Source organism: Oncorhynchus clarkii, chromosome 26, assembly GCF_045791955.1.
Source record: "Oncorhynchus clarkii lewisi isolate Uvic-CL-2024 chromosome 26, UVic_Ocla_1.0, whole genome shotgun sequence".
Taxonomy (NCBI): Eukaryota; Metazoa; Chordata; class Actinopteri; order Salmoniformes; family Salmonidae; genus Oncorhynchus; species Oncorhynchus clarkii.
Window position 1 is genome coordinate 41355884 of NC_092172.1, and position 26263 is coordinate 41382146.

Consider the following 26263-nt stretch of genomic DNA (forward strand, 5'->3'; position numbering starts at 1 on the left):
AGAGAAGAGGAAGACAGAGAGAAGAGGAAGACAGAGAGAAGAGGGAGACAGAGAGAAGAGGAAGACAGAGAGAAGAGGGAGACAGAGAGAAGAGGAAGACAGAGAGAAGAGGAATACAGAGAGAAGAGGAAGAGGAAGACAGAGAGAAGAGGAAGACAGAGAGAAGAGGAAGACAGAGAGAAGAGGAAGACAGAGAGAAGAGGGAGACAGAGAGAAGAGGGAGACAGAGAGAAGAGGAAGACAGAGAGAAGAGGAAGACAGAGAGAAGAGGGAGACAGAGAGAAGAGGGAGACAGAGAGAAGAGGAAGACAGAGAGAAGAGGAAGACAGAGAGAAGAGGAAGACAGAGAGAAGAGGAAGACAGAGAGAAGAGGAAGACAGAGAGAAGAGGAAGACAGAGAGAAGAGGAAGACAGAGAGAAGAGGGAGACAGAGAGAAGAGGAAGACAGAGAGAAGAGGAAGACAGAGAGAAGAGGGAGACAGAGAGAAGAGGGAGACAGAGAGAAGAGGAAGACAGAGAGAAGAGGAAGAGAAAAAGGAGTGAAAGAGACAGAACAAGGAAACAGAGAACCAGGAAGAGAGAATATCAACTCTGACAGTCATGTGATGTGATAAATCAGCCAGGAGGATATAATCCACTTTACACTACACACACACACACACACTCACAACACACACACACACACACACACACACACACACACACACACACACACACACACACACACACACACACACACACACACACACACACACACACCAACTCTCAGCGTTCCACTGAGATCTCTAAAGAGCTTATTGATGGCAGTAGCTGAACCTGGAGGTTGTGGTGTTTGCCAGTTACGAGGAAATGGAAAACGGTTGGTGTTGGTACTGAAGACTATCCGCAACCCAAATGGCAACCTATTTGCTACAGAGTGCACTACTGTACATCTGACAGGGCCCTAAAGTAGTGGTGTATATAGGGAATAGGGTGGCATTGGGACACAGCAGCATGTTAAATGAAGCAGGTCTCAGGAGCCCAGTCCAGTGTAGCCCTTCCCAGTCCAGTGTAGCCCTACCCAGCCCAGTGTATCCCTACCCAGCCCACTATAGCCCTACCCAGCCCACTGTAGCTCTACCCAGCCCACTGTAGCCCTACCCAGCCCACTATAGCCCTACCCAGCCCACTATAGCCCTACCCAGCCCAGTGTAGCCCTACCCAGCCCAGTGTAGCCCTACCCAGCCCAGTGTAGCCCTACCCAGCCCAGCCCTGCCCAGTGTAGCCCAGCCCAGTCCAGTGTAGCCCTACCCAGCCCTACCCAGCCCAGTGTAGCCCTACCCAGCCCAGTGTAGCCCTACCCAGCCCAGCCCTGCCCAGTGTAGCCCAGCCCAGTCCAGTGTAGCCCTACCCAGCCCAATCCAGTGTATCCCTACCCAGCCCAGTGTAGTCCTACCCAGCCCAGTCCAGTGTAGCCCTACCCAGCCCAGGCCAGTGTAGCCCTACCCAGCCCAGTCCAGTGTAGCCCTACCCAGCCCAGCCCTGCCCAGTGTAGCCCAGCCCAGTCCAGTGTAGCCCTACCCAGCCCAGTGTAGCCCTACCCAGCCCAGTCCAGTGTAGCCCTACCCAGCCCAGTGTAGCCCTACCCAGCCCAGTCCAGTGTAGCCCAGCCCAGTCCAGTGTAGCCCTACCCAGCCCAGTGTAGCCCTACCCAGCCCACTATAGCCCTACCCAACCCAGTCCAGTGTAGCCCTACCCAGCCCAGCCCTACCCAGCCCTGCCCAGTGTAGAACAGCCCAGTCCAGTGTAGCCCTACCCATCCCAGTGTAGCCCTACCCAGCCCAGTCCAGTGTAGCCCTACCCAGCCAAGTCCAGCCCTACCCAGCCCAGCCCTGCCCAGTGTAGCCCAGCCCAGTCCAGTCCAGTGTAGCCCTACCCAGCCCAGTGTAGCCCTACCCAGCCCAGTCCAGTGTAGCCCTACCCAGCCCAGCCCTGCCCAGTGTAGCCCTACCCAGCCCAATCCAGTGTATCCCTACCCAGCCCAGTGTAGTCCTACCCAGCCCAGTCCAGTGTAGCCCTACCCAGCCCAGGCCAGTGTAGCCCTACCCAGCCCAGTCCAGTGTAGCCCTACCCAGCCCAGCCCTGCCCAGTGTAGCCTAGCCCAGTCCAGTGTAGCCCTACCCAGCCCAGTGTAGCCCTACCCAGCCCAGTCCAGTGTAGCCCTACCCAGCCCAGTCCAGTGTAGCCCTACCCAGCCCACTGTAGCCCTACCCAGCCCAGTCCAGTGTAGCCCTACCCAGCCTAGTCCAGTGTAGCCCTACCCAGCCCAGTGTAGCCCTACCCAGCCCAGCCCAGTGTAGCCCTACCCAGCCGAGCCCAGTGTAGCCCTACCCAGCCCAGTGTAGCCCTACCCAGCCCAGTCCAGTGTAGTCCTACCTTGCCCAGCCCAGTGTAGCCCTACCCAGCCGAGCCCAGTGTAGCCCTACCCAGCCCAGTGTAGCCCTACCCAGCCCAGTCCAGTGTTGCCCTACACAGCACACTGTAGCCCTACCCAGCCCACTGTAGCCCTACCCAGCCCAGTGTAGCCCTACCCAGCCCACTGTAGCCCAGCCCAGTCCAGTGTAGCCCTACCTAGCCCAGTGTAGCCCTACCCAGCCGAGCCCAGTGTAGCCCAGCCCAGTCCACTGTAGCCCTACCCAGCCCAGTCCAGTGTAGCCGTACCCAGCCCAGTCCAGTGTAGCCCAGCCCAGCCCAGTCCAGTGTAGCCCAGCCCAGCCCAGTGTAGCCTTACCCAGCCCAGTCCAGTGTAGCCCAGCCCAGCCCACCTAGCTATATAGCTGGTAACACTCCACAGAGAAATCATGTCCTACCACAGACAGACAGAGAATCTACCAGGGATGACAAATGACATGCCAGTTTGGAGTCAGTGAATAGCCAGCTCCAGTAGTCCTCTCTCTCTTAGTTGCCCTCTCCTCTGTGTCAGGACAGGAGCAGTTATCAATCAGTCAGTGGGTGGGGTGGGGGGGGGGGGGTTACATAGAACAGGCAGACTTCCAGGACCAGAGAGAGAGGGCATGCCGACTAAGGGACCCTTCAAGGGACTGGGGAGATACGGTATGTGTTTCTCTGGAGGTAGAGAGAGACTGGGGAGATACGGTGTTTCTCTGGAGGTAGAGAGAGACTGGGGAGATACAGTGTTTCTCTGGAGGTAGAGAGGGACTGGGGTGATACAGTGTTTCTCTGGAGGTAGAGAGGGACTGGGGAGATACAGTGTTTCTCTGGCGGTAGAGAGAGACTGGGGAGATACGGTATGTGTTTCTCTGGAGGTAGAGAGAGACTGCGGTGATACAGTGTTTCTCTGGAGGTAGAGAGGGACTGGGGAGAAACGGTGTTTCTCTGGAGGTAGAGAGGGACTGGGGTGATACAGTGTTTCTCTGGAGGTAGAGAGGGACTGGGGAGATACGGTGTTTCTCTGGAGGTAGAGAGGGACTGGGGTGATACAGTGTTTCTCTGGAGGTAGAGAGGGACTGGGGAGATACGGTGTTTCTCTGGCGGTAGAGAGAGACTGGGGAGATACGGTGTTTCTCTGGGGGTAGAGAGAGACTGGGGAGATACGGTATGTGTTTCTCTGGAGGTAGAGAGAGACTGGGGAGATACGGTGTTTCTCTGGAGGTAGAGAGAGACTGGGGAGATACAGTGTTTCTCTGGAGGTAGAGAGGGACTGGGGTGATACAGTATGTGTTTCTCTGGAGGTAGAGAGAGACTGGGGAGATACGGTATGTGTTTCTCTGGAGGTAGAGAGAGACTGGGGAGATACAGTGTTTCTCTGGAGGTAGAGAGAGACTGGGGAGATACAGTGTTTCTCTGGAGGTAGAGAGGGACTGGGGAGATACGGTATGTGTTTCTCTGGAGGTAGAGAGTGACTGGGGTGATACAGTGTTTCTCTGGAGGTAGAGAGGGACTGGGGAGATACGGTATGTGTTTCTCTGGAGGTAGAGAGGGACTGGGGAGATACAGTGTTTCTCTGGAGGTAGAGAGGGACTGGGGAGATACAGTGTTTCTCTGGAGGTAGAGAGAGACTGGGGTGATACAGTGTTTCTCTGGCGGTAGAGAGAGACTGGGGTGATACAGTGTTTCTCTGGAGGTAGAGAGGGACTGGGGAGATACAGTGTTTCTCTAGAGGTAGAGATGTACTAGGGAACTGGTAAACAGACTCAGATCGGATGTCATGTGGCTCACAGAGTTAAAGTAACGTTTTGTTCTGACCTCAGATGGTAGGAGAAGGAAATAAAAAAAAACATGACTTTGTTTTCTGAGGTTAATACAACAATCTCATCAAAGCAAAATAAATGGCAGTATGTTTGGAGCAAAACGATGAAAGTAAAACCCATTATAGATAATTAGTAGACTAAAGAGAGAGAGAGAGTGTTTTGAAAGGAATACCCAGAAATTGTATCTGCGGAATTCAATTCGGAGCTCAGCTAGGGTTGATGAAATCTCTCTCTGTGAACTTGTCTTCCTTTTCAGAAGTGTGTTCAACACTAAAACACCTGCTACACAGACAGGCACTCGCTTACATACCCTGGCTACTCACAGGTAGTGCACTATGTGGGGGGAAAGGGGGAAGTTTGGGACGCACACCTAAAGTCAGACAGACACACCTTTCAGCCCAGTTAGAACACTTCCTTCCATTGGAGAGCTGAGTTGATTTTGTTCAGGTAGAACACTTCCTTCCATTGGAGAGCTGAGTTGATTCTGTTCAGTTAGAACACTTCCTTCAATTGGAGAGCTGAGTTGATTCTGTTCAGTTAGAACACTTCCTTCCATTGGAGAGCTCAGTTGATTCTGTTCAGTTAGAACACTTCCTTCCATTGGAGAGCTGAGTTGATTCTGTTCAGTTAGAACACTTCCTTCCATTGGAGAGCTGAGATGATTCTGTTCAGTTAGAACACTTCCTTCCATTGGAGAGCTGAGTTGATTCTGTTCAGTTAGAACACTTCCTTCAATTGGAGAGCTGAGTTGATTCTGTTCAGTTAGAACACTTCCTTCCATTGGAGAGCTGAGTTGATTCTGTTCAGTTAGAACACTTCCTTCCATTGGAGAGCTGAGTTGATTATGTTCAGTTAGAACACTTCCTTCCATTGGAGAGCTGAGTTGATTATGTTCAGTTAGAACACTTCCTTCCATTGGAGAGCTGAGTTGATTCTGTTGAGTTAGGACACTTCCTTCCATTGGAGAGCTGAGTTGATTCTGTTCAGTTAGAACACTTCCTTCCATTGGAGAGCTCAGTTGATTCTGTTCAGTTAGAACACTTCCTTCCATTGGAGAGCTGAGTTGATTCTGTTCAGTTAGAACACTTCCTTCCATTGGAGAGCTGAGTTGATTCTGTTCAGTTAGAACACTTCCTTCCATTGGAGAGCTGAGTTGATTCTGTTCAGTTAGAACACTTCCTTCCATTGGAGAGCCGAGTTGATTCTGTTCAGTTAGAACACTTCCTTCCATTGGAGAGCTGAGTTGATTCTGTTCAGTTAGAACACTTCCTTCCATTGGAGAGCTGAGTTGATTCTGTTCAGTTAGAACACTTCCTTCCATTGGAGAGCTGAGTTGATTCTGTTCAGTTAGAACACTTCCTTCCATTGGAGAGCTGAGTTGATTCTGTTGATTTGGTGGGTGGAAGCCTGACACAATCCACAGAGACAGGTAATGTTCAGTAGCTAGGAGGAGGTGGGTGGAAGCCTGACACAATCCACAGAGACAGGTAATGTTCAGTAGCTAGGAGGGGGTGGGTGGAAACCTGACATACACCCCCCCCCCCCTGACTAGCTGGGTTGTATAGTAACAGGTGATGGATCCCCCCCTCCCCCCTGACTAGCTGGGTTGTATAGTAACAGGTGATGGATCCCCCCCTCCCCCCTGACTAGCTGGGTTGTATAGTAACAGGTGATGGATCTGTTCTCTGCATCATGCTCAGTGGGGTTTCACTGGCAGAGAGGAGAAAGGAGCCAGCATTTAGACACTGTAGCTGTTGGCAGGGTGAGGGGTGACAGTCTCACAGTATGTCAGACAGAGAGAGAGAGAGAGAGACAGAGAGAGAGAGAGAGAGAGAGAGAGAGAGACAGAGAGAGAGAGAGACAGAGAGAGAGACAGAGAGAGAGACAGAGACAGAGAGAGAGAGACAGAGAGAGAGAGAGAGAGAGAGAGAGAGAGAGAGAGAGAGAGAGAGAGAGAGAGAGAGAGAGAGAGAGAGAGAGAGAGAGAGAGAGAGAGAGAGAGAGAGAGAGAGAGAGAGAGAGAGAGAGAGAGAGAGAGAGAGAGAGAGAGAGAGAGAGAGAGAGAGAGAGAGAGAGAGAGAGAGAGAGAGAGAGAGAGAGAGAGAGAGAGAGAGAGAGAGAGCGAGACAGACAGACAGAGAGAGAGAGACAGAGAGAGAGAGAGAGAGACAGAGAGAGAGAGACAGAGAGAGAGAGAGAGAGACAGAGAGAACGCAAGAGAGCGAGAGTGTGTGTGTAAATATGGTGTGTGTAGGTGGGGTGCTCCAGGAGTTGCCCTTTAAAGGTTCTTCTCCTCGCCGTCACTCCCCCCCCACCCCTTTCCCCTCACATCACCCAGCGACAACACATCAGGGGGGGGGGGGGTCGTCCTCTCCTCACCCTCTCATAGCCTCAGCAGACTCTCTGGGGTAAATACTAATTACCCCTCTATCCAACACACAGAAGTTGGTTGAGAGTAGGGCTGACCCCATTTAGTCGACTGGTCAATGGGCTGTTGGTCAGCTGAGATTTCTTTAGCCAAATAGTAGTACAAATATATATAATAATATCATGGTGTACAAGACGCCTGTCTGATTGGCACCTGTCTGATTGGACTGATCCATTGTGGAGAGGCCGTGGGGGATGGAACAGTCCATCACTAAGACATGTGCTACTGAAATTCTATACGATTCCATTACATAAGAACAATGGTGCAACACTAAATCAAAATATTATTTTATAACAAATGCGTTTGGATAGCGGTCGCTGTCCGCGGTTCTGAAACATCAGTGCGCTGTTGAATTGGCGCCTTTTCCTGGACCATGTTGCTATGTGGATAATAGCAGAGTTAACCGTCAGGTCCTACTGATGTGATTACGCTACGCTACAGGTCAGGTCCTACTGATGTGATTATGCTACTCTACAGGTCAGGTCCTATTGATGTGATTATGCTACGCTACAGGTCAGGTCCTATTGATGTGATTATGCTACGCTACAGGTTAGGTCCTATTGATGTGATTATGCTACGCTACGCTACTCTACAGGTCAGGTCCTATTGATGTGATTATGCTACGCTACAGGTCAGGTCCTATTGATGTGATTATGCTACGCTACAGGTCAGGTCCTATTGATGTGATTATGCTAAGCTACAGGTCAGGTCCTATTGATGTGATTATGCTACGCTACAGGTCAGGTCCTATTGATGTGATTATGCTACGCTACAGGTCAGGTCCTATTGATGTGATTATGCTTCGCTACAGGTCAGGTCCTATTGATGTGATTATGCTACGCTACAGGTCAGGTCCTATTGATGTGATTATGCTACGCTACGCTACGCTACAGGTCAGGTCCTATTGATGTGATTATGCTACGCTACGCTACAGGTCAGGTCCTATTGACGTGATTACGCTACGCTACGCTACAGGTCAGGCCCTATTGTTGACTATGCTACGCTACGCTACGCTACAGGTCAGGCCCTATTGTTGACTATGCTACGCTACGCTACAGGTCAGGTCCTATTGATGTGATTACGCTACACTACGCTACAGGTCAGGTCCTATTGATGCGATTATGCTACGCTACAGGTCAGGTCCTATTGATGTGATTATGCTACGCTACAGGTCAGGTCCTATTGATGTGATTATGCTACGCTACAGGTCAGGTCCTATTGGTCACGCGCATGTGATGCATACATGTGTCACGTAAAGAGAGCGAAGGGGGTTGAGGGAATGTTTTTCCTAAAACAAAATGAGGGATTTCAGTAACAGAACTTTTCAGTCAGAAATGGCAACATGGACAGCGTGATAAACACTTGTAGTTGTCTGTGGTCGATGCAGCAGAGAGAGTCAAACGAGTCACACAGTCACTCGCTGTAAAAACATAAATATATCATTAACACAGAGCAGCAAGTCAGAGCACAATCAAATCAGATGCGCTCGGACTCCCTCTACTCATTCGCGTGTCTTAAGTTATTTCATCAAACAGTTCGCTTAAAGCATCAGACAAGCTCAGTGAATATAGTTGATTTGATTAAAACACAAGAGGACGTGTTTATATATGGTTGCTTAAGATAGTTTGTTGTTGTTGTTGTTGACACAGCCAGCCGTCCAACCCTGTTCCATGTGACACAGCCAGCCGTCCAACCCTGTTCCCTGGGACACAGCCAGCCGTCCAACCCTGTTCCCTGGGACACAGCCAGCCGTCCAACCCTGTTCCCCGTGACACAGCCAGCCGTCCAGCCCTGTTCCCTGTGACAGCCAGCCGTCCAGCCCTGTTCCCCGTGACACAACCAGCCGTCCAACCCTGTTCCCCGTGACACAGCCAGCCGTCCAGCCCTGTTCCCTGTGACACAGCCAGCCGTCCAGCCCTGTTCCACGTGACACAGCCAGCCGTCCAACCCTGTTCCACGTGACACAGCCAGCCGTCCAACCCTGTTCCACGTGACACAGCCAGCCGTCCAACCCTGTTCCACGTGACACAGCCAGCCATCCAGACAGCCAGCCAGAGACATCCGTCCAGACAGCCAGAGACATCCGTCCAGCCAGCCAGAGACATCCAGACAGAGACATCCAGACAGAGACATCCAGACAGAGACATCCAGACAGACAGACAGAGACATCCGGACAGAGACATCCAGACAGAGAGACATCCAGACAGAGAGACATCCAGACAGAGAGACATCCAGACAGAGAGACATCCAGACAGAGAGACATCCGGACAGAGACATCCGGACAGAGACATCCGAACAGAGACATCCGGACAGAGACATCCGGACAGAGACATCCGGACAGACAGTCAGTCAGACATAGACATCCGGACAGAGACATCCGGACAGAGACATCCAGACAGAGACATCCGGACAGAGACATCCGGACAGAGCCATCCGGACAGAGCCATCCGGACAGAGCCATCCGGACAGAGACATCCGGACAGAGACATCCGGACAGAGACATCCGGACAGAGACATCCGGACAGAGACATCCGGACACGTCTCCCCACCACCCGAACACGTCCTCCCAACCCTAACACACTCACTCACCCCTACCTTGGATCCATCTACACTGATGATGCGGTAGCTGTTGCGTGTGGAGTCGTAGAAGTAGGAAACGGTGACTGCCTGTTTGCTGGCTGGGACCCAGTTCTTCTTGGTGGTCGGGTCAATCTGGAACACATGGGCCCTGGTGGTGAAGATTGGCTGCTCCCTGCACGAGACGAGGAAGAGACGGAGAGAGGGAAAGAGGAGGAGGAGAGAGAGGGAAAGAGGAGGAGGAGCGAGGGGGGGGGGGGGCGAGAGAGGGACGGAGAGGGATGAGAAGGAGAAGATTAGGAGACCTCTAGTTTGGGTTGGAAGCTCTAGTAATTAATGGTTTGGGGTGTTAGAAACTCCCATGTATTCTATAGGTCAGTCTAAGAGCACATGCATTAGCGTGGAAATACTGAAAGTAACACAAGTCAAAAACACAGATGACAGCAGGTCAGGTTCTGTGGTGTGAGTTGAGTACTGGGAGAGATCCAGGTCAGTAGATGACAGCAGGTCAGGTTCTGTGGTGTGAGCTGAGTACTGGGAGAGATCCAGGTCAGTAGATGACAGCAGGTCAGGTTCTGTGGTGTGAGCTGAGTACTGGGAGAGATCCAGGTCAGTAGATGACAGCAGGTCAGGTTCTGTGGTGTGAGTTGAGTACTGGGAGAGATCCAGGTCAGTAGATGACAGCAGGTCAGGTTCTGTGGTGTGAGTTGAGTACTGGGAGAGATCCAGGTCAGTAGATGACAGCAGGTCAGGTTCTGTGGTGTGAGTTGAGTACTGGGAGAGATCCAGGTCAGTAGATGACAGCAGGTCAGGTTCTGTGGTGTGAGTTGAGTACTGGGAGAGATCCAGTATAGATCTATGTCCTGCTAGTATAGATCTATGTCCTGCTAGTATAGATCTATGTCCTCCTAGTATAGATCTATGTCCTGCTAGTATAGATCTATGTCCTCCTAGTATAGATCTATGTCCTCCTAGTATAGATCTATGTCCTCCTAGTATAGATCTATGTCCTCCTAGTATAGATCTATGTCATGCTAGTATAGATCTATGTCCTCCTAGTATAGATCTATGTCCTCCTAGTATAGATCTATGTCCTGCTAGGATAGATCTATGTCCTCCTAGTATAGATCTATGTCCTCCTAGTATAGATCTATGTCCTCCTAGTATAGATCTATGTCCTCCTAGTATAGATCTATGTCCTCCTAGTATAGATCTATGTCCTCCTAGTATAGATCTATGTCCTCCTAGTATAGATCTATGTCCTCCTAGTATAGATCTATGTCCTCCTAGTATAGATCTATGTCCTCCTAGTATAGATCTATGTCCTCCTAGTATAGATCTATGTCCTCCTAGTATAGATCTATGTCCTCCTAGTATAGATCTATGTCCTCCTAGTATAGATCTATGTCCTGCTAGGATAGATCTATGTCCTCCTAGTATAGATCTATGTCCTCCTAGTATAGATCTATGTCCTCCTAGTATAGATCTATGTCCTCCTAGTATAGATCTATGTCCTCCTAGTATAGATCTATGTCCTCCTAGTATAGATCTATGTCCTCCTAGTATAGATCTATGTCCTGCTAGTATAGATCTATGTCCTCCTAGTATAGATCTATGTCCTGCTAGTATAGATCTATGTCCTCCTAGTATAGATCTATGTCCTCCTAGTATAGATCTATGTCCTCCTAGTATAGATCTATGTCCTCCTAGTATAGATCTATGTCCTCCTAGTATAGATCTATGTCCTGCTAGTATAGATCTATGTCCTCCTAGTATAGATCTATGTCCTCCTAGTATAGATCTATGTCCTGCTAGTATAGATCTATGTCCTGCTAGTATAGATCTATGTCCTCCTAGTATAGATCTATGTCCTCCTAGTATAGATCTATGTCCTGCTAGTATAGATCTATGTCCTGCTAGTATAGATCTATGTCCTCCTAGTAGAGATCTATGTCCTGCTAGTATAGATCTATGTCCTCCTAGTATAGATCTATGTTCTCCTAGTATAGATCTATGTCCTGCTAGTATAGATCTATGTCCTGCTAGTATAGATCTATGTCCTCCTAGTATAGATCTATGTCCTGCTAGTATAGATCTATGTCCTCCTAGTATAGATCTATGTCCTCCTAGTATAGATCTATGTCCTCCTAGTATAGATCTATGTCCTCCTAGTATAGATCTATGTCCTCCTAGTATAGATCTATGTCCTCCTAGTATAGATCTATGTCCTCCTAGTATAGATCTATGTCCTCCTAGTATAGATCTATGTCCTCCTAGTATAGATCTATGTCCTCCTAGTATAGATCTATGTCCTCCTAGTATAGATCTATGTCCTCCTAGTATAGATCTATGTCCTCCTAGTACAGATCTATGTCCTCCTAGTATAGATCTATGTCCTCCTAGTATAGATCTATGTCCTCCTAGTATAGATCTATGTCCTCCTAGTATAGATCTATGTCCTCCTAGTATAGATCTATGTCCTCCTAGTATAGATCTATGTCCTCCTAGTATAGATCTATGTCCTCCTAGTATAGATCTATGTCCTCCTAGTATAGATCTATGTCCTCCTAGTATAGATCTATGTCCTCCTAGTATAGATCTATGTCCTCCTAGTATAGATCTATGTCCTCCTAGTATAGATCTATGTCCTCCTAGTATAGATCTATGTCCTCCTAGTATAGATCTATGTCCTCCTAGTATAGATCTATGTCCTCCTAGTATAGATCTATGTCCTCCTAGTATAGATCTATGTCCTCTAGTATAGATCTATGTCCTCCTAGTATAGATCTATGTCCTCCTAGTATAGATCTATGTCCTCCTAGTATAGATCTATGTCCTCCTAGTATAGATCTATGTCCTGCTAGTATAGATCTATGTCCTCCTAGTATAGATCTATGTCCTCCTAGTATAGATCTATGTCCTCCTAGTATAGATCTATGTCCTGCTAGTATAGATCTATGTCCTCCTAGTATAGATCTATGTCCTGCTAGTATAGATCTATGTCCTCCTAGTATAGATCTATGTCCTCCTAGTATAGATCTATGTCCTCCTAGTATAGATCTATGTCCTCCTAGTATAGATCTATGTCCTGCTAGTATAGATCTATGTCCTCCTAGTATAGATCTATGTCCTGCTAGGATAGATCTATGTCCTCCTAGTATAGATCTATGTCCTCCTAGTATAGATCTATGTCCTCCTAGTATAGATCTATGTCCTGCTAGTATAGATCTATGTCCTCCTAGTATAGATCTATGTCCTCCTAGTATAGATCTATGTCCTCCTAGTATAGATCTATGTCCTGCTAGTATAGATCTATGTCCTCCTAGTATAGATCTATGTCCTGCTAGTATAGATCTATGTCCTCCTAGTATAGATCTATGTCCTGCTAGTATAGATCTATGTAGATGTAGTTTAGCCTGCTGCAGCGTAACATATTCCTGTAGCAGTCACCTGGGATGCCAGATCCTCAGTTTCCCTCCCAGTGGACAGCAGGTGTTAATGTAACACTAACCCTGGAAATCACCTGGCAACCCGCAGAACAATTAGCACTTCATCAGCCCAAGCCTCTCACAGGAGGGAAGGAAAAACACACAGGCACTACACGAGCCCTATCAAGTTATAGGGAGAAGAAACACCACCACAGACAGTCTCAGGTGCTCACAGGGTATCAGAGTCCTCCTGGTCAGCTGTTCTAATACCCGGCTGCATTAAGACAAAGGCTGGTAATTGCCGAGGACATCACGATTCCATATCAGCACCATACTTTAGGTGCGATTCCATATCAGCACCATACTTTAGGTGTGATTCCATATCAACACCATACTTTAGGTGTGATTCCATATCAGCACCATACTTTAGGTGCGATTCCATATCAGCACCATACTTTAGGTGTGATTCCATATCAACACCATACTTTAGGTGTGATTCCATATCACCACCATACTTTAGGTGTGATTCCATATCACCACCATACTTCAGGTGTGATTCCATATCAGCACCATACTTTAGGTGTGATTCCATATCACCACCATACTTTAGGTGTGATTCCATATCACCACCATACTTTAGGTGTGATTCCATATCACCACCATACTTTAGGTGTGATTCCATATCAGCACCATACTTTAGGTGTGATTCCATATCAGCACCATACTTTAGGTGTGATTCCATATCAGCACCATACTTTAGGTGTGATTCCATATCACCACCATACTTTAGGTGTGATTCCATATCAGCACCATACTTTAGGTGTGATTCCATATCACCACCATACTTTAGGTGTGATTCCATATCAACACCATACTTTAGGTGTGATTCCATATCAGCACCATACTTTAGGTGTGATTCCATATCAGCACCATACTTTAGGTGTGATTCCATATCAACACCATACTTTAGGTGCGATTCCATATCAACACCATACTTTAGGTGTGATTCCATATCAGCACCATACTTTAGGTGTGATTCCATATCAGCACCATACTTTAGGTGTGATTCCATATCACCACCATACTTTAGGTGTGATTCCATATCACCACCATACTTCAGGTGTGATTCCATATCACCACCATACTTCAGGTGTGATTCCATATCAGCACCATACTTTAGGTGTGATTCCATATCAGCACCATACTTTAGGTGTGATTCCATATCACCACCATACTTTAGGTGTGATTCCATATCACCACCATACTTTAGGTGTGATTCCATATCACCACCATACTTTAGGTGTGATTCCATATCAACACCATACTTTAGGTGTGATTCCATATCAGCACCATACTTTAGGTGTGATTCCATATCAGCACCATACTTTAGGTGTGATTCCATATCACCACCATACTTTAGGTGTGATTCCATATCAGCACCATACTTTAGGTGTGATTCCATATCAGCACCATACTTTAGGTGTGATTCCATATCAACAACATACTTTAGGTGTGATTCCATATCAGCACCATACTTCAGGTGTGATTCCATATCAGCACCATACTTTAGGTGTGATTCCATATCACCACCATACTTTAGGTGTGATTCCATATCACCACCATACTTTAGGTGTGATTCCATATCAGCACCATACTTTAGGTGTGATTCCATATCAGCACCATACTTTAGGTGGGATTCTCACAATTCTCAACCAAGATTCTATTGTGATTTGATGTTCCACACATATTGCTCACTATATGTTGTAACTTTAATGTGTTACAGAGTTAATGTTTAAGTTAATTCTGCTGCAGAGAGAAGAGAGACATGAGAAAACTAAATGTTGATCAGTCAGGGATTTTTTTTTTAAAGTGTTGAAAACACATTGGCTCACAATTTAAAGATGGAGAACAAGCTATAGGATGAAACATACCTGTGTTTAGGTGCAGGGTCAGACTATTAGAGCTAGCTAGCGCTACCTACTAAAAATACCACACACACACACACACACACACACACACACACACACACACACACACACACACACACACACACACACACACACACACACACACACACACACACACACACACACACACTTCGGAAAGTATTCAAACCCCTGGACTTTTTCCACATTTTGTTACGTTACAGCTAAAATGGAAGGTGAACCTTTGCCTCAGTCTGAGGTCCTCAGCGCTCTGGAGCAGGTTTCCATCAAGGATCTCTCTGTACTTTGCTCCGTTCATCTTTCCCCTCGTTCCTGACTAGTCTCCCAATCCCTGCTGCTGAAAAACATCCCCATAGCATGACGCTGTCACCATCATGCTTCACTGTAGGGATGGTGCCAAGTTTCCTCCAGACGTGACGCTTGATATTCGGGCTAAAGAGTTCAATCGTGGTTTCATCAGACCAGAGAATCATGTTCCTCGTGGTCTGAGAGTCCTTTAGGTGCCTTTTGGCAAAGTTCAAGCGGGCTGTCATGTGCCTTTTACTGAGGAGTGGCTTCCGTCTGGCCACTCTACCATAAAGGCCTGATTGGTGGAGTACTGCAGAGATCGTTGTCCTTCTGGAAGGTTCTCCCATCTCCACAGAGAAACTCTAGAAACCATCAGGTTCTTGGTCATCTCCCTGACCACGGCCCTTCTCCCCCAATTGCTCAGTTTGGCCGGGCGGCCAGCTCTAGGAAGAGTCTTGGTGGTTCCAAACTTCATCCATTTAACAATGATGGAGGCCACTGTGTTCTTGTGGACCTTCAATGCTGCAGTCATTTTTTGCTACCCTTCCCCAGATCTGTACCTCGACACAATCCTGTGTCGGAGCTCTACGGACAATTCCTTCGATCTCATGTCTTGGTTTTTGCTCTGACATGCACTGTCAACTGTGGGACCTTTTATATAGACAGGTGTGTGTCATTTCCAAATCATGTCCAATCAATTGAATTTACCAAAGGTGGACTCCGATCAAGTGGTAGAAACATCTCAAGCATGTTCAATGGAAACAGGATGCACCAGAGCTCAAATTTCGAGTCTCCTAGCAAAGGGGCTGAATGCTAATGTAAATAAGGCTTTTCTGCTTAAAAAAAATGATAAAATATGCAAAACAAATGGGAAACACCTGTTTTTGCTTTGTCCTGATGGGATATTATGTGTCGTGGCTGAGGATGTTTATTTATTTAATCCATTTTAGAATAAGGCTGTAACGTAACAAAATGTGGAAAAAGTCAAGCGGGCTGAATACTTTTCGAAGGCACAGTATATCTAAAATATATATATATATATATATATATATATAAATAAATAAATAAATGGTCCCACATCCAAAGTACATCCAGCGAACGGAAGGCCAGGGGTCGAAAACAGATTATTGATGAAAGAGGACAAAGGAGGCTGACACGAACTGTGCAGCTCAACAGAAGGGCTACAGTTAGTTCGACCTACAGTCCAGCTCAACAGAAGGGCTACAGTTAGTCGACCTACAGAGTCCAGCTCAACAGAAGAGCTACAGTTAGTCGACCTACAGTCCAGCTCAACAGAAGGGCTACAGTTAGTCGACCTACAGTCCAGCTCAACAGAAGAGCTACAGTTAGTCGACCTACAGTCCAGCTCAACAGAAGGGCTACAGTTAGTCGACCTACAGTCCAGCTCAACAGAAGAGCTACAGTTAGTCGACCTACAGAGTCCAGCTCAACAGAAGAGCTACAGTTAGTCGACCTACAGTCCAGCTCAACAGAAGGGCTACAGTTAGTCGACCTACAGTCCAGCTCAACAGAAGAGCTACAGTTAGTCGACCTACAGTCCAGCTCAACAGAAGGGCTACAGTAAGTCGACCTACAGTCCAGCTCAACAGAAGGGCTACAGTTAGTCGACCTACAGTCCAGCACAACAGAAGGGCTACAGTTAGTCGACCTACAGTCCAGCTCAACAGAAGAGCTACAGTTAGTCGACCTACAGTCCAGCTCAACAGAAGGGCTACAGTTAGTCGACCTACAGAGTCCAGCTCAACAGAAGAGCTACAGTTAGTCGACCTACAGTCCAGCTCAACAGAAGGGCTACAGTAAGTCGACCTACAGTCCAGCTCAACAGAAGGGCTACAGTTAGTCGACCTACAGTCCAGCACAACAGAAGGGCTACAGTTAGTCGACCTACAGAGTCCAGCTCAACAGAAGGGCTACAGTTAGTCGACCTACAGTCCAGCACAACATGGTGCATAAAATAACACACAACTCGTCGTGACCTTGACACGAATGGGGTACGGCAGCCGACGACCTTAGAGTTCCACTTCTGAGAGAATGCCAAGAGTGTTATCAATGCAACGCTGTCATCAAGGCAACGCTGTCATCAAGGCAACGCTGTCATCAAGGCAACGCTGTCATCAAGGCAACGCTGTCATCAAGGCAACGCTGTCATCAAGGCAACGCTGTCATCAAGGCAACGCTGTCATCAAGGCAACGCTGTCATCAAGGCAACGCTGTCATCAAGGCAACGCTGTCATCAAGGCAACGCTGTCATCAAGGCAACGCTGTCATCAAGGCAACGCTGTCATCAAGGCAACGCTGTCATCAACGCAAAGGGTGGCTACTTTGAAGAATCTAAACTCTCAAATATATTTTGATTTGTTTAACACTTTTTTGGTTACTACATGATACCATATTTGTTTAATTCATAGTTGACGTCTTCACTATTATTCTACAAAGTAGAAAATAGTAAAAAATAAAGAAAAACCCTTGAATGAGTAGGTGTGTCCAAACTTTAGACTGGTACTGTATCTATATAAACACTTTCTGTTGTTTTATAATCCATATTTGGAGTCAAATATCGATATAATATCATCCAGAAATATCACGATATGTCTATCAACTCCCCCCCCCCCCCCCCCCCCCCCCCATCAATAATTAAGACTGTTTAAACCTCTGCAGCCCCCTGGTCCCTGTGTGTGTACTGTTGTCGTCTGGTGGACATCTGTTAGGAAGATTCTCAACTGTGATTCTTGCATTTCGGACATCATCAAGGGTGTAGGCAACAAGGACGTAGGCAACAAGGACGTAGGCAACAAGGACGTAGGCAACAAGGGCGTAGGCAACAAGGACGTAGGCAACAAGGACGTAGGCAACAAGGACGTAGGCAACAAGGACGTAGGCAACAAGGACATAGGCAACAAGGACGTAAGATTTACATGTAAAAGGCTACATATTCCACAGCCTATCAGGGGGGGGGGGGGGACTTTTCTACATCGGTCGACTTTTCAAATCAATGTGAAAACGGGTATTAAATAGCTTCTAGACGACCCAGATTGGATTATAATGACATTTGAAGGATGCAGCTTCAGGCATCTCTCCCAGCATGACTACTTTCCATTAGGACAAATTAACTCACAACCTCTCTGTTAGTCAGGAACCAATTGAACAACGACTAAAATGAGGGACAATCACAGCGACACACACACATTTAAAATGTCCTCTTAGATCGACCGTCTGTTCAAAATGTGGCCTGCCGGAGTAACAGTGTCATCATTCCCAGGACTACATTAGGCCACATTAACTCAACCTCTGTTTTGGACAATCACACACACTTTTATAAAAGACTACAGGCTTGGTCAACACTAGATGTTATAAAGGACTACAGGCTTGGTCAACACTAGATGTTATAAAGGACTACAGGCTTGGTCAACACTAGATGTTATAAAGGACTACAGGCTTGGTCAACACTAGATGTTATAAAGGACTACAGGCTTGGTCAACACTAGATGTTATAAAGGACTACAGGCTTGGTCAACACTAGATGTTATAAAGGACTACAAGCTTGGTCAACACTAGATGGGATGTTATAAAGGACTACAGGCTTGGTCAACACTAGATGGGATGTTATAAAGGACTACAGGCTTGGTCAACACTAGATGGGATGTTATAAAGGACTACAGGCTTGGTCAACACTAGATGGGATGTTATAAAGGACTACAGGCTTGGTCAACACTAGATGTTATAAAGGACTACAGGCTTGGTCAACACTAGATGTTATAAAGGACTACAGGCTTGGTCAACACTAGATGGGATGTTATAAAAGACTACAGGCTTGGTCAACACTAGATGTTATAAAGGACTACAGGCTTGGTCAACACTAGATGTTATAAAGGACTACAGGCTTGGTCAACACTAGATGTTATAAAGGACTACAGGCTTGGTCAACACTAGATGTTATAAAGGACAAAGTGGCAGTAAAGTGACAATATCATTGAAACAGATATGAGTCATTTCCTGTCTGTCAGAGTGAGCTAGAGACAGCCAATAGGATCTACCTCCTGGCAGACAAACCAGTCTCTTCTCTTCTTCTCTCCTCCTGTCCTATTCTCAGAGGGCTCTGTACGTGTGTGTGGGTGGGGGGGAAGGGAGGGGGGAAGGGGGTGTTGACACACAAATGCAGAAAGCAAGATGTGTGTGGGTGTGGCCACGCTCCCATCTCCCAGTAGACAGTCAGTGTTCAGTAAACACACAGGCTGAACATGCAGTGCTGAGTCAGCCAGTCAGTCAGTCAGCCAGCCAGTCAGTCCGTCCATCCTCACCTGGTCCTGCCACAATACAACACCATCTTTCCATCCCTTCCTGTTACCACACTCTCTGTGGTTATATTTACATACTTGATTTAAAGAAATTCAAACCATGAAATCAAACCAATGTAAAATGCAGTATGTGATTGTAGTGTGGTTGTGTGTGTGTGTGTGGAACCTGTAGGACTCCATGTGGGAGAGAGTGCACACACACACACACACACACACACACACACACACACACACACACGTTCATTCTATTTCAGCACAGCTTTATTGATAAGTACCCAGAGGGCGATAGGCATCGCTCCACAGGGCAGCAGAGATGTTTTCATATTCCATCCCTACTAAGGTATCCTAGCAGGACATAGATCTATACTAGCAGGACATAGATCTGTACTAGCAGGACATAGATCTTTACTAGGAGGACATAGATCTATACTAGGAGGACATAGATCTATACTAGGAGGACATAGATCTATACTAGGAGGTATCCTAGCAGGACATAGATCTATACTAGCAGGACATAGATCTACACTAGGAGGTATCCTAGCAGGACATAGATCTATACTAGGAGGACATAGATCTATACTAGCAGGACATAGATCTATACTAGGAGGTATCCTAGCAGGACATAGATCTATACTAGCAGGACATATCTATACTAGGAGGACATAGATCTATACTAGGAGGTATCCTAGCAGGACATAGATCTATACTAGAAGGTATCCTAGCAGGACATAGATCTATACTAGGAGGTATCATAGCAGGACATAGATCTATACTAGGAGGTATCCTAGCAGGACATAGATCTATCCTAGCAGGACATATCTATACTAGGAGGACATAGATCTATCCTAGGAGGTATCCTAGCAGGACATAGATCTATCCTATCAGGACATAGATCTATACTAGGAGGTATCCTAGCAGGACATAGATCTATACTAGCAGGACATATCTATACTAGGAGGACATAGATCTATACTAGGAGGTATCCTAGCAGGACATAGATCTATACTAGAAGGTATCCTAGCAGGACATAGATCTATACTAGGAGGTATCATAGCAGGACATAGATCTATACTAGGAGGTATCCTAGCAGGACATAGATCTATCCTAGCAGGACATAGATCTATCCTCGGAGGTATCCTAGCAGGACATAGATCTATCCTATCAGGACATAGATCTATACTAGGAGGTATCCTAGCAGGACATAGATCTATACTAGCAGGACATAGATCTACACTAGGAGGTATCCTAGCAGGACATAGATCTATACTAGGAGGACATAGATCTATACTAGCAGGACATAGATCTATACTAGGAGGTATCCTAGCAGGACATAGATCTATACTAGCAGGACATATCTATACTAGGAGGACATAGATCTATACTAGGAGGTATCCTAGCAGGACATAGATCTATACTAGAAGGTATCCTAGCAGGACATAGATCTATACTAGGAGGTATCATAGCAGGACATAGATCTATACTAGGAGGTATCCTAGCAGGACATAGATCTATCCTAGCAGGACATAGATCTATCCTAGGAGGTATCCTAGCAGGACATAGATCTATCCTATCAGGACATAGATCTATACTAGGAGGTATCCTAGCAGGACATAGATCTATACTATCAGGACATAGATCTATACTAGGAGGTATCCTTTCAGGACATAGATCTATACTAGCAGGTTTCCTAGCAGGACATAGATCTATACTAGCAGGTTTCCTAGCAGGACATAGATCTATACTAGCAGGTATCCTAGCAGGACCTAGATCTATACTTGGAGGTATCCTATCAGGACATAGATCTATACTAGCAGGTATCCTAGCAGGACATAGGATACCTCCTAGTGTAGATACTAGGAGGACATAGATCTATACTAGGAGGTATCCTAGCAGGACATAGATCTATCCTATCAGGACATAGATCTATACTAGCAGGTATCCTATCAGGACATAGATCTATACTAGCAGGTATCCTAGCAGGACATAGATCTATACTAGCAGGTATCCTATCAGGACATAGATCTATACTAGCAGATATCCTAGCAGGACATAGATCTATCCTAGCAGAACATAGATCTACACTAGCAGGACATAGATCTACACTAGCAGGTATCCTAGCAGGACATAGATCTATCCTAGCAGGACATAGATCTACACTAGCAGGTCTCCAACAGGACATGTACAGTGGTGTGTGTTAGTTAAAGGAGGACGGGCTCATTGTAATGGCTGGAATGGAACAGAGTCCATATGTTTGGTGTGTTTGATAACGTTCCATTTACTCCATTATAATGAGCCTGTCCTCCTATAGCTCCTCCCACCAGCCTCCTCTGGTGTGTGTGTGTGTGTGTGTGTGTGTGTGTGTGTGTGTGTATATATATGTGTGTGTGTGTTTATCCAAGCAGGGAATGTCCAGAAGCCGGTAGGAGTGAACTCTTCTGTTCGTTATAATGTGTAACAGTAGGAAGCTAATGCTGCTGTTATTTGAGGGCATATCTCATGGCTTTGATCTGCCTCCCAGCGATATGGAGCGTTCTGGGTGTGTCTGTTCCTCACAGCGTTCTGTGTGTGTGTGTGTGTGTGTGTGTGTGTGTGTGTGTGTGTGTGTGTGTGTGTGTGTGTGTGTGTGAGAGAGAGTGTGTTCTGTCTATGGCTCTAGCGTACAGTGCTGATTATGTGTGTCTGTTCCTCACAGCGTTCTGTGTGTGTGTGTGTGTGTGTGTGTGTGTGTGTGTGTGTGTGTGTGTGTGTGTGTGTGTGTGTGTGAGAGAGTGTTCTGTCTATGGCTCTAGCGTACAGTGCTGATGATGTGTGTGTGTAGCTCACAGCAGAGGGCTGAGCAGTGGAAACATTCTTAGGTAAGATGAAAGAGCAGAATTAGACATCTTATTAAACTTTCATGATCTGGTCTGACAAATCAGTGTGGAAACCATGCTCCTCCTCTTAAAAAACACACACACAGTTCCTGTTCATACACACGCTCACAAATGCACCCGCACACACACCTCTCATGTTAGATCTGTCAAGCATGCACACTTCCTCACGTTCACACACTACAGGACTCACACACCCTTCACACTAAATCTGTCAACAGCCGGTTCAGAGAATAGTAGTTCAGTTGGCTGGATTAATGCATTCACTGAATCTCTCCTCACTCTTTCCTTACGTCCCCGCTACCTCTCGCCCCCGCTACCTCTCGCCCCCTCTTCCTCTCGCCCCCTCTTCCCTCTTCCTCTCGCCCCCTCTTCCTCTCGCCTCAGTTCTTGTACTAAAGAACATTAAAGGTGAATACACAAAGTGCTAGAGCAACTGCAGTCAGACGGACCGCTAGGACAGACGGACCGCTCAGACAGACGGACTGCTCGGACAGACGGACCGCTAGGACAGACGGACCGCTAGGACAGACGGACCGCTAGGACAGACGGACAGACGCTAGGACAGACGGACCGACGCTAGGACAGACGGACCGACGCTAGGACAGACGGACGGACGGATGCTAGGACAGACGGACGGATGCTAGGACAGACGGACGGACGCTAGGACAGACGGACGGACGCTAGGACAGACGGACGGACGCTAGGACAGACAGACAGACAGACAGACAGACAGACAGACAGACAGACATTAGGACGGACAGCAATGGGCCATTGAGCTAATAATGTCATCAGGATTATTGTTCTCAAAGAAATGAAATCCTTCCTAATAAATTCACTGTCCCGATAATCCTAATCTGAACTGTAATCTGCTTGGAAAAATACCCTTTATGCAGATCACTGTTGTGCTGTTTTCAACAGGGGCGGGCGCACAGACACAGAAAGACCTGACCTTTTGAACAAGATGGCGCTGACAGACTCAGAAAGACCTGACCTTTTGAACAAGATGGCGCTGACAGACACAGAAAGACCTGACCTTTTGAACAAGATGGCGCTGACAGACACAGAAAGACCTGACCTTTTGAACAAGATGGCGCTGACAGACACAGAAAGACCTGACCTTTTGAACAAGATGGCGCTGGCAGACACAGAAAGACCTGACCTTTTGAACCAGATGGCGCTGACAGACACAGAAAGACCTGACCTTTTGAACAAGATGGCGCTGGCAGACACAGAAAGACCTGACCTTTTGAACCAGATGGCGCTGACAGACACAGAAAGACCTGACCTTTTGAACAAGATGGCGCTGACAGTCTCCCTGTTTCTCCTAGCCAACTACCTAGAAGCATTTCTCTGCACCTGCTGTAACATCTGATAGACAGTGTACACAACCAATACACTTGATTTAGCATTCAGTCTGGCTGGACCCAGATATAGCGCACGCACGCACGCACGCACGCACGCACGCACACACTTTTACATTACCTCTGTCTGGAGCCAGCTATAATAGATATTACATCTGTCTGTACACACACACACACACACGTTATCCATGCCCACAACATTCAAAAACACAGGGCAGACATGGAGCTAAATAAGACAAGCTACAGTAGTCTTTCAACACAGCCACACCACATCAGTCAGATGGGCAGAGAACACAGTGTAATATATAGGAGCATATGTCCGTCTCTCGTCTAGAGAACCAGGTCTGTCTGTCTGTCTGTCCTCTAGAGAACCAGGTCTGTCTGTTCGTCTCTCCTCGAGAGAACCAGGACAGTCTGTCTGTCCATCTCTCCTCACACTGCCTGTCCACACTGTCTGTCCATTTGTCTGGTTTATCTGTATGTCCAGACACTATTTCTTGGCCTTAACACTAGAAGACCATGTTTGCTCTGTTAATGTGATCCGGGAGGTTCCGTACGAACGGTGTGATGCAATAGCAGAGCCTCCAGATGCTAAAATCAAGCTCACCACGCACCTCCCAATAGCAGAGCCTCCAGATGCTAAAATCAAGCTCACCACGCACCTCCCAATAGCAGAGCCTCCAGATGCTAAAATCAAGCTCACCACGCACCTCCCAATAGCAGAGCTTCCAGATGCTAAAATCAAGCTCACCACGCACCTCCCAATAGCAGAGCCCTCCAGATGCTAAAATCAAGCTCACCACGCACCTCCCAATAGCAGAGCCCTCCAGATGCTAAAATCAAGCTCACCACGCACCTCCCAATAGCAGAGCCCTCCAGATGCTAAAATCAAGCTCACCACGCACCTCCCAATAGCAGAGCCCTCCAGATGCTAAAATCAAGCTCACCACGCACCTCCCAATAGCAGAGCCCTCCAGATGCTAAAATCAAGCTCACCACGCACCTCCCAATAGCAGAGCCCTCCAGATGCTAAAATCAAGCTCACCACGCACCTCCCAATAGCAGAGCCCTCCAGATGCTAAAATCAAGCTCACCACGCACCTCCCAATAGCAGAGCCCTCCAGATGCTAAAATCAAGCTCACCACGCACCTCCCAATAGCAGAGCCCTCCAGATGCTAAAATCAAGCTCACCACGCACCTCCCAATAGCAGAGCCCTCCAGATGCTAAAATCAAGCTCACCACGCACCTCCCAATAGCAGAGCCCTCCAGATGCTAAAATCAAGCTCACCACGCACCTCCCAATAGCAGAGCCCTCCAGATGCTAAAATCAAGCTCACCACGCACCTCCCAATAGCAGAGCCCTCCAGATGCTAAAAATAGCAGAGCCCTCCAGATGCTAAAATCAAGCTCACCACGCACCTCCCAATAGCAGAGCCCTCCAGATGCTAAAATCAAGCTCACCACGCACCTCCCAATAGCAGAGCCTCCAGATGCTAAAATCAAGCTCACCACGCACCTCCCAATAGCAGAGCCTCCAGATGCTAAAATCAAGCTCACCACGCACCTCCCAAATGACGTAGCAATGCGGAGGGCTCCGTATCAGGGTTTATGTTTGGAAAATGTGGAGCCGGACATTTCACCAGTAACATGTTAAATTCACCGGACCCATATGCATTGAGTGTGTAACCTGATCAGGGCGTCCACCCACAGTGCTCAGAAATCACATTTAGATGAAGGTAATTCGTATTAACAGAACATGCAAGTCGAGGACACATCGATGTGTGGTACTTCTCACTGATTTCTGATGTGCACTTTGAAAATGTCAGAATAACCGTCCAGATTTACTTATCCTCAGGTCAACAAAACGAGTAACGAACAGCTAAATCACTAGCCTATGTCAATATACTATAGTAGAAAAGTTGACCTATTCTATTGGTCAGGTTGTTGAGAAATAAATAGCCTATTTACAAAACAGACTCTGGGACAGTTGTGGGACGATAGATCCCAGATTCATACAACCAGTAAGGCCTGGGATACATGAAACATCCATGTTAAAGAGCAAATGAGTCAACAGATCAGAACATGTTGTGTTTAGCATAAATGTTGATAAACTATTATTTATTCACATTATAAGATGCAGTAAGGCAGTAGGCCGCACAAGGCAGTAAGCCGCACAAGGCAGTAGGCCACACAAGACAGTAGGCCGCACAAGGCAGTAGGCCGCACAAGGCTGCAGGCCACACATGGCAGTAGGCCACACAAGGCAGTAGGCCGCACTAGGCAGTAGGCCGCACTAGGCAGTAGGCCGCACAAGGCAGTAGGCCACACTAGGCAGTAGGCCACACTAGGCAGTAGGCCACACTAGGCAGTAGGCCGCACTAGGCAGTAGGCCGCACTAGGCAGTAGGCCGCACTAGGCAGTAGGCCGCACTAGGCAGTAGGCCGCACTAGGCAGTAGACCAAGCGGAAATGTTCGTTCCATAATGCAATTAGCAGGAAAACTCCCGTTGTCAAAATGGCACTGCACATACGAGCGGTTTCATGTGACAGATGAAATATCTGTTCGAAATGTAGAAAGAGATGAGATCTAATAGGCTAATCTGAAGCAAGCTAAGACACATTCAGTAAGTATCAATGACTCTCTGAGGTCATTAAAGATCCCATGGCACTTATCGTAAGAGTGGTCACCTAATAATCCCCAGCTTCCAATTGGTTCATTCATCCCCCTCCTCCTCTCCCCTGTAACTATTCCCCAGGTCGTTGCTGCAAATGAGAACGTGTTCTCAGTCAACTTA

The 26263-nt window shown here is 47.1% G+C and overlaps 1 protein-coding gene across 4 annotated transcripts in view; it reads right to left on the reverse strand.

Annotated features, from left to right (window-relative positions):
- The window catches only part of LOC139384807 (homer protein homolog 2-like), a 117504-nt gene that overhangs the window by 70296 nt on the left and 20945 nt on the right, over window positions 1-26263 (reverse strand). For 2 of the 4 annotated variants that reach the window (XM_071129694.1, XM_071129695.1), the window contains exon 2: window positions 9274-9430. In XM_071129694.1, coding sequence (XP_070985795.1) covers window positions 9274-9430 — 157 coding nt within the window. Of the gene's footprint in view, window positions 1-9267; window positions 9431-26263 lie in introns of all 4 variants that reach the window. The other 2 variants (XM_071129693.1, XM_071129696.1) reach the window with 1 other exon arrangement.